This window comes from Apis mellifera, linkage group LG7 (genome assembly GCF_003254395.2).
Source record: "Apis mellifera strain DH4 linkage group LG7, Amel_HAv3.1, whole genome shotgun sequence".
NCBI lineage: Eukaryota > Metazoa > Arthropoda > Insecta > Hymenoptera > Apidae > Apis > Apis mellifera.
The window spans coordinates 198,367-211,981 of NC_037644.1; the positions used below are offsets into that span (position 1 = coordinate 198,367).

A 13,615-nucleotide genomic window follows, 5' to 3' on the forward strand; every position below is an offset into this window, starting at 1 on the left:
TAATGAATACATCATATGATTTAATCTAAGGATCATCCCTTATTTTCTATCGTTGATAGAGCCATCTACTGCAACGTTATATTACTAACGTTTTTATCATGCATAAACAAAATGATAATTATCTTTGTTAAAATACTACAAGAGATTCCACGATTCTTGAAGACAGTTTTTGTCAAAGTTGTTGTGTTCATTATTGTATATTTGTTTTTTAGTTTTGTGATTTGTATAAAAAGAGATACACAATTATGATACATAATAGTAAAATATTTTAGTTTAGTGACACAATAAACATAAGTTTTCTCGGATTTTTAACTACAACTTTACGCGTAGTTTGAGCATAACCAATATGTCAGACGTTAAAAGTCTCGAATATCCAACATTGAAGGTACTTGATATTTTGATATTTAACATTAAATTTTTTTAAATCCTTAATGAAACATTGACAAATCTTTATAAATTATTTATATTATTCAAAGCTAATTTTATATCTAATTTCTATTTTAATTTCTATTACTTTTAAATATATAAAAATTTTATTATTATATATATTTAAATTGAGGAATAATATAATAATATAATATTCTATTTTCAGGTTCCTTATGAATTACTTAATAAAAAATTTCGTTTAGCTCAAAAAGTCATAGATAGAGAAGCTTCTTATGTACAAACAGCAGCTAATGAATTAATGAAAGATAATAAAACATCTGTTCCTGCTGGAGAAATGAGCATATTGTTAGGAGGAGTTGTAGAGAAACTTCAAACTTTAAAAAGAAAAGCACAAGAATCTATTGCAGAAGAATTACAAGCAGGAATGGTTTGCAAAAGACGACTAGAACATTTAAAAGAACATGCTAATACTGCACCAAGTGTTGTGAATCAGTGGCGGCGACAAAGACTTGATAGAATGTTAATAGAATATTTCCTTCGTAAAGGTTATTATACAACTGCAACTAAATTAGCAGATAGTAGTGAGCTTAGAGATTTAACAAATATAGGTATGTTAATTGTTAATATTATTTATCTGATTATTAATTATTAAAATGTAAATGATATTATTTCATATTTTATTTCATATTTTTAGATGTTTTTATGGTATCAAGAGAAGTTGAAGCATCTTTAGCAAATCATGAAACTGCAAGGTGTGTTGGATGGTGCTATGACAATCGATCTAAGTTAAGAAAATTAGGAAGTACTATGGAATTTAATTTACGTGTACAAGAGTTCATAGAATTAGTAAGACAAGATAGAAGGCTTGATGCTGTCAAGCATGCTAGAAAATGTTTTACAAATTATGATGATTACCAGTTGCAAGAAATTCAATGCTGTATGGGACAATTAGCATTTCCAGCTAATACATCTCTTAGTCCATATAAAGATCTGCTAGATGAAAAAAGGTAAAGGTTTTTTATTAAATTATTTATTGTTTATATATATTATTCTTTAATTCTTATTAAATTATTTATTGTTCAAATTTAAACTTTTTATATTTTATATTATTGTTATATTATATATTAATATATGATATTTACAGATGGGATAGATTAATTGAACAGTTCAGACATGAAAATTATAGACTTTTTCAATTAGCAAGTCAAAGTGTTTTTACAGTAGCATTACAAGCAGGTCTATCAGCATTGAAAACACCTCAATGTTATAGTGCAAATAAAGAAGGCAGAAATCCAAATTGTCCAGTGTGCAATGAAGCTCTCAATGAGCTAGCAGTTCCATTGCCTTTTGCTCATTGTTCACAGTCAAGACTTGTTTGCAGTATTAGTGGAAAACCATTAAATGAATATAATCAACCAATGATGATGCCAAATGGATATGTATATGGAGAACAAGTAAATAAATTTATATTTTAATATATAATTATTATATAATAATATATAATTATTAATTTACTAAATTAATTCATAATATTTTATTTTAGGCATTGGAAAAAATGGCTCAAGAAAATAATGGTACTGTAATTTGTCCAAAAACCAAAGAAGTGTTTCCATATAAAAAAATAGAAAAAGTGTATGTTATGTAATAATTATTGACTCAAACATAATTTGTATTATATCTGCGTTTCATACTATGTACCAATATTAACAAAAAGAATAACTTCTATTTTTAAGGAAATATTTTTTTGCAAATTTTCTTTATGATCATCTACTAGAATAAAATGTGATATAAACGAATAATGTGTGGAAAACGTTCTAGTTTTTCGATATAAAAAGATATACAAATTATTATTATAATGTAGTTGGATATTAAACATAAAATCTGATTTTTGTCCTTATTCATTTATTTAACATTATTTCTACAATAAATTGAACAATTAAAACAATTCCATAAATCTATATTTCAAGACATATTTTATAACCATTGAACTTTGAATTTTGTAAGTATATTACAATGATTTATATTTATATTTATACTTTGCATGCCCAAACATTTTAACATAACGTGAAATTTATATTAACATTAGTGTAAATCTGATTGCTACTTTGTTATATAATTTTTTCTTTCATTTTTATATAAAACCAGATGTATCATCATTTAAATATTTTTTTCAATATAATAATTGTATATCTTAATGAAGAAAGCCTAATCTATTAATGATATGCATTAAGCAATTTTAGATGAAATATGTTTATAAGTGAATCAATACAAAAATATCCTTTCTATGCTCTATCAGCTTTAAATTCAATGATCTTTCATTCATTGGTTTTACTGAATTTTATAATTTATTGTCTGAATTGCTTCATGTAGAAGATTGTCCTTCTAGGAATTCGGATTCTAAGTTTTAGAATAAATTTTGTGGTCAATTTGGGGAGCAATATTTGAGGTAATTTAAGGTTTTTTGTTTAGATTAAAGATTTGTTTATAAATATGTGATTGATAATCAATCACATATGTATTGATAATCAATTCAGAGCATAAATAGAAAATGTATAGAAATATTAGTTTTATATATGAGAATTAATAGAAATAGAGAGTAAACAGTATTACAAATAGTAAAACTATATGGCTTAGAAGATAGTGTACATAATAAAAGTGCTGAGATTTGTAATTGTCACATGTTATTACATGTGGAAGCACTTAGATAATATTTACAAATCTTAGTAAACTCATTCAACAAAAATTTAATGATGTATACTTTTTTTAATGAAAATATCACATGTACCTATATGTACATATGAATTAATATAAGAATAATTTTAAATTTTATCATTTGTTAATATAATTTCGAATTTATTATATTTAATAATAATATTTAATAATAAGAATAAAATAGTATACATCAATAACAAAATAATGAAAATACATTTTTCATTTAATGTAAAACAATTTTATAAAACAGCATTTTATAAAATTAAGATAAAATTTAAATATATATATATATATATTATATAAGTATAGAATATATACATATATAAATATATATTTTGTAAATATATGATATAAATGTTATATGAAATCTTATTGAGCTTATTTAAACATGCAATTTTGTGCTAGTATACACTGCCTTAATCTTTTTTTAATATACAGCACATTAATCAAATAAAAGAATATAATAAGCTCAAAATATTATATATTATAAAAACATTTTTAAATAAAGAAAAAAGAATAATAATTAAAAATACAAAATAATATAGTGTAATTAGTATATACATCAAAACTGATGTTAATTAGAGCATTTTCAAATTATTTATATTTTGTGTAATATTATGAGTTTTAAAATATTTTTAATTGTTTAAAATTGATTATATCTAAAAATATAAATAATAATTATATTTTAATATTTGTAATTATTAATTATAAGTTGACCAAGAAAATTAGTATAAAATTAATATATCAAAACATAAAATATATATTTTATATTGAGATTTCTAAAGACACAATAATTTCTAATAACACAACCTCATATTATTCAAAGTAAAAGTATAATTTCATAAAATATAATAAAATAATTAAGTTAAAGAAAAATTATTCTGTGTAAAATATTTATGTACCTTGATAAAAAAAATATTATCGAGCTCTTTAAATGCATATATATGTATTTTGACAACATTAAATCTTTTAACTTACTTATTACAATTAGCACATTACTGAGCATTTAACAAAGAAGAAAATGATTTTCCATTTCCAACATCTTTGTCATCTAAATAGGACATAACTCAGTCCTAAGTTTTGTTAGTACGAAAAGTTAATAAACCACAGTCTTATTATAAATTTGGTCTATATAAATAACAATTGTTAAATGTACAGATCTTTTATGTGCTTATTTTAGCGGCTTCGAATTAACTCATGTATGTGAAAAACCTATAAATAATATATGATTATTAAGGCTTATTGGTCCAATTTAGTAGTAATAGTTTCATTGGGGCAGTGATTAAACATTAATATCATAATATGATAATAGTGCAATAACAGATTTCTATTTTTCACTTTAAACTTTAAACAGTTCATTATGAAATATTAGATTATATTAAATTTGACGATATAAACTCGATTTTTGAGGTACTATTTGATATTCTGATTATCTTCCCTTCCTTCCTTCGTTTAAATATTATAACAAAAATTATTTTAAATATTAATTAAACAAATAAAAATTATTAATATTTTACTTTATGAAATCATAATGACATTATAATGACATAAGATTTATTTTCAGCTTCATTTTTCCAAGTACTGAAAAATCTATTAAAAATAAATAGTATAAATTCAAAATTGAATTGTACTTTATGTTGAACTCTAATTTTGCTTTTTGTATTCCTTTGATCCTTTTTCAATGTGAACATATTATAAAAATGGATTAATATTCTATCATTAAATCTTGTACACATTAAGATAATTCAAAAGATATATTTGCTACCAAAATAGGCATGACCATAGAAAACAATATTCCAGTAAAAATTCCTGTAATTAATGATGCTGCCCCAAACATGCCAGCTGTTGCCATGTATTGAGAATCTACCATTCTAAAATAAAAGTTCCATCTCTAATATTTTTGTTATCAAAAATATAAAAAGAATTTTTTTTTATTTTATAAATCTCACCTTGGACAATACATCATAGATAAAGAAGAAAAGTAACCACTACTTATTCCCATTGTAATGGCGATTAAAAAATAAATCCAATCATTATTAATATATACTGGTAATGTTCTTAAAATACCTTTTGGTTTGTAATTACATAATAAAAACAATGGTATATACAAAATACGTAATGCAACTGGGATTATTAAGTACCTCTTACTAGGCTATGAGAAAAAAATAATAAAAATTAGTAATTATATTAAGTATGAATCTTATGATAAAAAAATTGACTTACCCATTGAACCAATGATGCAATTGAACTACCAATTAGAGCTGTAATGTTGAATGTGAGGAAGCACATAACAGTACTATAATAATCTGGTGGAACTATGAAGTTAGGATCCGAACTTATTATATCAGAATGAACAGATGGAAATAAAGAAAGAGTTACAAAAAATATAAAAAATGTATTGAAACATTGAGGAAAACATTGTTTGAATATTTTCCAATAAGGTAATCTATCATGTTTGCCTCTTGTACTATTTTCTAATTGTCTTTTATTTATTCCTTTTTGATGCAATAATTCACAATACCGGTAAAATCTCTGCAATCAATAATAATTTATGTAAAAAATTAGTCTTAATTTTTAATAAAATTTGTAATAAAAAAAATATAATTTTTACATTTATAGGAAGTGCAAAATAAGTATCAAAGCATGCAAGAAGAATAAACAATGCTGTTATAAAATAATATATTGCCGCAGTCCGAGCATTTGGTGCCATATATTGAGCAAGAAAATTAATTATTGCTGTAAATGTTCCACTTATATTCTGAAAATAATATAGAATAATCTGAATATGAATATATCATATAATTTTATCATATAATTGTACAAGTTGATATTTACCGTGCCTAGGATAACAGCTCCTGTGTACTTTGTAGGTAACTTTGCCACCATACCAAACACAGAGTTTTGGTAAATTCCATTAGCAGCTGAAAAATATTTCATAATAAAGATTATTTAAATAAAAATATAGATTTGAAAAAATAAATAAAAGTAAAAAATGAATGTACCTTAAAATAATTCTTTAATAAAGTATAATTTATTTAAAATATTATATAATTGACTCTTATTTTGGAATTTCTATATAAATAATATTATCTTACTGTTTAATATAATAACAGAAATCATGGTAATCCAGAAAAAGGCACCTGGCCAATCAGAGCTATCAGTCATTGCCAAAATAACAGTACATACAAATATTAAAACTTGTATGAAAATGCCCCATACTATACGTGTTGTCAAATTGCCACTAAAAGAACCAAAAAATTATATTCACAATTAAATATTTTTAATTTTTCATAAATTATCACATGATAAATTAAAAAATAAGTTTTTTAAAGATTAATAAGTAACATATATATAAAACATTAGATTGGAATTATTCAAAATATACACACCCAAATTGTATAAATACATTTAACCAATTAAATAATATATTTGGTATCTGTGCTGCAAATGCTAGGTATGAAAGAAAATTTGTAGCATAGTTTGTTTCAATCCCTGTATATTCCTTAGATAATTTGTAATTAACAAAATACTAAAAGAATAATTAAAAATTTATAACTTATGTAAAATTAGTAGGACAAATATAAAAAAAATATATTTTAAAGAATATAATGCATACATTTTTTGCTGTTATGAACATGTTCCATGGCATCAAAATTCCAATTCCATGAAGTATCATTATGCAGAATATTATATTTAATCTAAAATAACATATGAACAAACAAATGAAAACAAAATTTTTAATAAATTATATTAAAAATATGAAATTGTATTTACCTATCTTTGGGAGGATTTAATTCAAGCTCTGCTTGATCCATTGTAACTCCTTTAAAATTTAATTCATCATCAGGTCTACCTGTACCTTCCCAACCAGGAGAAAGACGTACAGGCTCAGTACCTATAAAAGCATTATAATTTATACATATATATATTTAATCTTATTGTTAGTAGAATAGTAGTACTTAGAACTATCTTAAGAACATTTTACTAATGCTTCAATTTGAAGCAATTTATTAATTTAGTGATCATAATACAAGCATTTTATATATATATTACACTTATATGATTTGATATTTATATTTTAAATTTATATAACAGAATGGAAAAAATATATATATATTTAATTATATATTTAATTATATTATTATATTATATTTAATTATAATTTATATTAAAATTATATTAATTATATTATTATATTTAATTATATAAAAAAATATATATGCATTTATCTTAACGATATAAATATTATATTGTAAAAGAAAACAAACATTAATTACCAGTTGGAATTTTAAAAGTATTATATGAAGTTTTAATGTAACCTGAGGACAAAGACATTCATATATTGTATTCCATATCTGCTTAAATCATATTCCTGTGTAACATACATAATATTATGGCATTGTATAATAAAAATAAGAAAAAATATTATGGAATTATAAAACTAAATGATAAATTAAATAATATTAGAAAAATTTATATTAACGGATTAATAATGATAATAAAATAATCTATATTTTATTTCATAATAAAATATATATTGTATTAATATTTCTCATATATTTTGAGTTGACAAAAGTTATATTTTACATAAAATAATATTCAAAACAAAACATTTCAACATGTATAATATGCATACAGTGTAATATGCACTTAATTTTTTATATTTTAGATAAATAAGTAAATTATTTTTGTAAATATTAAAAATATATTTTTTTTCAATTAAAAGATTTAATATTAATTAATAAAATGTAATATTATGTATTGAAATATTATAAACAAAACTATTTTAATTTTTTATTTAATATAAAAATTTATTTTATTCCATTGTATTATCATATTATCATATTATGTTATTTTATTATATATATAAAATATTTATTTAAATGATAAAAATTTCTAAAAGACACATTTTTAAAAATTTTTTTTAAAAATATTATTTACAATAATAAAAAATTGCAAAATAATAAAAAATTTCATAAGTTTTGATAAAAAAGCTTGAAATATTTTATATATTTAGAAAAATATCTTTAATGAATCTTAAATATACATTAATAAATTGTATTAATTATTTATATTATTTTCTTGATAAAATAAATTAAATTATTAAAATAATAATTAAATTGTAAAAGTGCAAAATGATTTAGTATCAAATAATTGTAATATAATTTAACAAATATACTAATTTAATAATTCATATATTATAATATATAATACATAAAAATAATATTCATACATACATTTCATAATAAATATAAAAAAAAAATTATTTTCTTCAAAAAAGAATTTGAATATTTCATAAAATATAATATTGAATGTCTGAAAATTGATGTTCGAAGTGAATTATGTAAATCTTCACTACCAAGAGACCGGTTTGATAAAATATTTGTAATGAAATTAAAAAAAAAATATTCTCACTTTCAAGAAGAGTAAAAACTCTTAGCATTTAAAATAGAGTGAAACGGAAACAATTGATATTCTTAAAAATAAAGAAAAAATATAGTTAAGAAAAAAAGTAGTATATACCTTTCGCGGGTACGATGCGTGTTCCATTCGAATCTTTTAACAAAGTCTGTTCTTCAGGACCTACACTGAATTCCTTCTTTGTATAACTACCCGCCATTTTTTCACAGTTTTTAAACTTAAATCGGATTAAGAATAGTATAATGTTAAAAATTAATATACTCTGTGTTATTTTTGTAGAAATAAATTTTCAATAGTTATTTTGTGTGAATGCTCTTTCTGATTTATTAGGCGGACGGATATTATTCAAAATTCAAATAATTATTAGAAAACTTGAATTATAAGGAAATATTTAATTTGCATTTGTGGAGTTCTTCCAATTCTTCTTGGATTTCGTTTCGGAATAAAAAAAACTTCACAAATTAGTATTAATGTTACTGCATATCCAATAATTAAAGCTTTACAGTTATGAATAGAACTGTTCTCCAACGTGCAAGACATACCATCTTTCTGCTTTATTTTTATAGGTTAAGATAAGATAGGGTTAGAGTTCGACAAGTGAGCTCCACACTGCGCGGAGATTCATGAACTAAGTTCGAGATGTTGCGATACGCGCGCAATGTTTAATATTTAAATTAACAAATAGAAAAAAATTTAGTATAATATATACAACTGATGTATCTAATAATAAAGCAATTATTGCTTCTTGATTGATGTATGATGATGTATGATAAATTAACATATTGAATGTTTTTATAAAAATATATAAAATAATAGTATATATACATAATATTTTAATTACGTATTATAAATACGAATTATAATTATAAATTATAATTATAAATCCGCTATATAAAAGAATAAAATTTAAACGGAAATTGATTACATTGTAACTATTATTACAGATATATATTAAAGATCATATGAAGATTATATTTTTTTAAATGCAATCACGATGAACTTTTCGAAAAGATATATCTATCATTTTCAATAATTTGCAATATTTTATTAAAGATCATTTTGAGTAACTTATATATATATATATATTCGGCGATCGATTTTAATTCTCTTAGAGTTATATAATATTAGAAATATTTTTCACATTATGTATTGATATAACAGATTTAATTAATTTAAATAAGAATTATATTAGATCTTGATTCTATGAATTTCTTGTAAATATGTAAGAAGTTTGTAAATATTTGTGATATTTGTTATGTAAAATAATCATAGAAATTATATCAGAATTCGAGATATAATTTACGTTATGTTTTGCGCATAATCTCATGTAAAGTTAAGACAGATTATAATACGTAATAATAGTTTGTTCATAAGATTTATGAAATATGAAATCATTCAGATGTAATCTTTCATAGAATTTATACATGAAATAATTGGAAGAAAATAATATAAATTTTCTTCTGAAGAAGAATATATATAAATATATATTTTTTTTTAATTATCGGAGTTCGATTTTTTAATTTTTTATTTAATTTTGATTTAATTTATTTATTGAAATTCTATCTAGGAATAAAAATATTCTAGGAAACTTTTGCTAAACTTACAGATTTTTTATCTTCAATTAACAAACTTAAATAATAATAATCTATTAATCTAGAATAAGACTATCTTTCCATGAGTTATTATTTGATTTTGTTAGTTGAATTAAATAAGAAAATATCTATTATAAGAGAGACATTTATCATAAAATATAATAATATATAATGTGAAAAATATATTTGTTTATAATTCAAAAACAAAACTTAATTATTATGTACATATATAGAAAAATATATGTTTAAAATAATATTTTTAACAATATATTACATTTAAATCATTGAAAATATATTTTTAAAAAAATTTATCATCAAATTACATTTAAGAAAATATATATCATTTTAATATGACTTTTATATGTTTATTTACAGAAAAATTAAATACACCAGATTATGTTCTTTTTGAAATCATTCAATTTTTGTTTGAATCATTTCTTACATTTCTTACAATTTACAAGTAAATATTTCATATTTATGAAATAATTAATTATTAAATAAATTAATATTAGATATATTGATATATTTGGAGTGATTCATATTTTTTTTACAAAAATTATTAACTTTTTTGTATTTAAAATTGGATATTTTTACATTTATGCAAATAAAGAAAACATAATTTATAATTATATTTTATATTTAAATATAAGAGAAATTATAGTTTTCATTTTATGTCTAAATATAAAATTATAAATATTTACTTTTAAATACTTTAAATATGTTATTATATTATATTTTTATATATATAATTTTTAAGGTAAAAATCATGAATTTTTTTTTTTAAATACTCTTATTAACCCCAAGTTTCAATTTGATATCGATTTTCATTTTCTAATCGTTTAATAAAATTTTCTGCATCTTTTTGAGTTGATTTAGTCATATTTTTGACTAAATTAATAAATTCTTCGCGAACACAATTTGGCATATTTTTAGAATTACCTGCTAGATAAATGTTACCATTGTTATTAAGAAACTCCCAACAAAGTGTTTTCTGATCATGTATAATGTGCTGTACATATCTGAAATATTTATAAAAAATTATAAAAGTTATATAAAATGTAAATAATACATATAAATAATTTAATAATTACACAATTTAAACTGTTTTATTATAAAATTAAAAAAAAATTAACTTACATTTTATGTTCTTGATCTCTGGAAAAGGCACAAAATAAATTTAAACCCTTTTCCCGTGATAAATATTCAAAATCATCTTTGCAATGATAATCTTTTTCCTTGTTTCTACAACCAAAAAAAAGAATACAATTATTTAAATTATCATCTAATGCAGATTTATCTAATAGAGCTGAACGAAATGGTGCAATTCCTGTTCCAGGACCAATAAATATCATTGGCTTATTATATTCAAATTTAAATGTTCCTTTCTGTATCCAAAATATTATTTTATCATTCTTTACTAAATTTGCTAACCAATTTGAACATAATCCATATCTTGGTTCTACTAATTTTGTCTTATATTTTACTATAGCCACCAAGAGATGAATTTCATTTTTAGTAATTCTTAAACTTGAAGCTATGCTGAAAGCACGAGGTTTTATAGGAGACATAATTTCAAATAATAGTTTTATATTTAATTTACTAGTTGTATGAGGAAAGTCTGCAAATAATTCTAAAATATTTCTTCTTGGTCTATTAATATAATTATAAAGCTCTTCTTGACCATTTGCCGTTGTAAATTCATATAACTTTTCTTTTTCTAATTTATTTTCACTAATAAAAAATAATAGTTGCATTGTAGATCTACGTGGTTTAAAACTTAAATCCCAGTATTGTTCTACAATTTGATATAAAGTTAGTGTTTGTTTTAAAACAGTAGGTACTTTAATTTCTTTTTCAGATACTTGAATTAATATATCTGGATTTAATTGTACATTATTATCATTCAATATATTGAAAAATCTTTCAATTTGTTTCTGAGAATTTTTAGGTCTAATATATATTATATCTCCAGGTTGATAATTAATGTTATCTGATTGAAATTTAATTAATCTAACATCTTGAAAATGATCTTGTGCTGTAGTTCTTACATTTTCAATTATTGTACCTACTTTAATTTCATTATTTGTATATATTTCTTTCATAAAAATATCATGAATTGAACAATATTCATTATTTAAGGAATTTTTATTTATTTCGGATATATGAAATCTTTCAATTATGTTACTTTTATTATTCTCTGTAATTGTATCTGTTGTAGAAATATTAAATGTATTGGTAATTTTCATCCACATTTGTTCTAACCATGGATCGATAACAGCATCTATTCCTAAATCATGTTGATCATCTGCTAATCCAAGAGGTATTAATTCTTTTGCTCCTAATTGCATTAATCTTTTGTTTAATTTTTTTGCAGCAAAATTAAATTTTTGATAGGAACTGTCACCTAAACCTAATATTCCATAATTTAAATTAATAAGCAATGTAGATGACAGATTTTTTCGTAATAGAAATCTCCAAAATTGTCTCATATTATTAGGAGGATCACCTTGACCTGTTGTTGCAACTACAAATACTATTATTTTTTCTGAATTGAGATCTTGTATATTATAATCATTCATTGCAGAGACATTACTTTCTAATCCTTTTCTGAAATAAATAGATTTTTGTAATAAAACTGTTTACAATTACTATCTTTAATCATGAAATAAAAAATGAATAATAAACAAATTTTCTAATAATTAACAATTTCAAACTTTCTAATTGCGAAATAAAATATTATTTCTATGTATATAATAGAGGAAGGACAATAACAAAACCTTTTGGCATTTTTCCAAATTTGTTCAGCCACATCTTGTGCAGTACCTGTCTCACTACCATACAATATTGTAATTTTCATGTTTGCTGTGAAAAATTTTTTAATGTGAATCTTTTCGAAAAGAATATTTTATCATCAATGATCTCAAGACACCATTATGTTAGCAATTTTCAGTTGATGTACTGTGACGTCATTGGTCATTCAATACACGATATCTGGAGAAACATACGTAAATTTTATATGTAACAGGGTATGTAAATTATAAAAATAACAAAAATTTTTTTCCGCATTAAATATATTTCACATATGGTAACGATCTTACTTAATCAAATGTCAAGGATAAGTGTCTAGGCTAAGTCCCATTTGGCGCTTGGCCCAAGATATTTATAAATAAAAAATAGTTTTCCGTGTACATTGTACGAACAAATGGTTTATCATAAATATTATACACTTTAATCATCGTTAATTATCAAAAGATTCAATATATTGTGTAACTTTAATAAATTATCGTAATTTTAAACATTAAAACTAATTGAATGTTTTGAAATCGATATAAAAATGTAAAAAATTAAAATGAGGAAAGTTTACAATACATCTTAAAAACCGGAAACTGATATGATCCTATCAGTGTAACCATAATATAAAATGTTTAAAACTATTTATTATATTTTATAACCAAAATATCTATGTATAAATTCTAATTATCTTTATGGATAAGTTAATTTAA

At 21.7% G+C, this 13,615-nt stretch overlaps 2 protein-coding genes across 6 annotated transcripts; one reads left to right on the forward strand and one right to left on the reverse strand.

The window, feature by feature from the left end:
• The first annotated feature begins 80 nt into the window (after window positions 1–80).
• LOC411683 (macrophage erythroblast attacher) lies at window positions 81–2,272 on the forward strand. The gene is made up of 5 exons (XM_395151.7): window positions 81–385; window positions 593–995; window positions 1,082–1,394; window positions 1,532–1,841; window positions 1,931–2,272. Exons 1-5 carry the CDS (start codon window positions 347–349, stop codon window positions 2,030–2,032), a joined length of 1,167 nt encoding a protein of 388 aa, XP_395151.3. The 5' UTR covers window positions 81–346; the 3' UTR covers window positions 2,033–2,272.
• A 1,754-nt stretch (window positions 2,273–4,026) lies between these two features.
• Window positions 4,027–13,500, reverse strand: LOC552491 (NADPH-dependent diflavin oxidoreductase 1). 5 transcript variants are annotated; one of them, XM_016913160.2, is made up of 13 exons: window positions 13,211–13,500; window positions 12,890–13,103; window positions 11,250–12,719; window positions 11,052–11,131; window positions 6,874–6,994; window positions 6,716–6,797; window positions 6,489–6,628; window positions 6,195–6,340; window positions 5,935–6,020; window positions 5,711–5,857; window positions 5,323–5,631; window positions 5,049–5,251; window positions 4,027–4,970 (listed from the first exon to the last, which is right to left on the reverse strand). In XM_016913160.2, the coding sequence occupies exons 2-13, from the start codon at window positions 12,967–12,969 to the stop codon at window positions 4,835–4,837; spliced, it is 3,000 nt and encodes a 999-aa protein (XP_016768649.2). In that variant the 5' UTR covers window positions 12,970–13,103; window positions 13,211–13,500; the 3' UTR covers window positions 4,027–4,834. The 5 variants fall into 5 exon arrangements, with proteins under 5 accessions (XP_016768649.2, XP_026297724.1, XP_006557696.2 ...); XM_026441939.1 differs by having other exon boundaries at window positions 4,583–4,970; window positions 11,250–11,354; XM_006557633.3 differs by lacking the exon at window positions 13,211–13,500 and having other exon boundaries at window positions 4,583–4,970; window positions 12,890–13,138.
• Window positions 13,501–13,615: the final 115 nt, after the last annotated feature.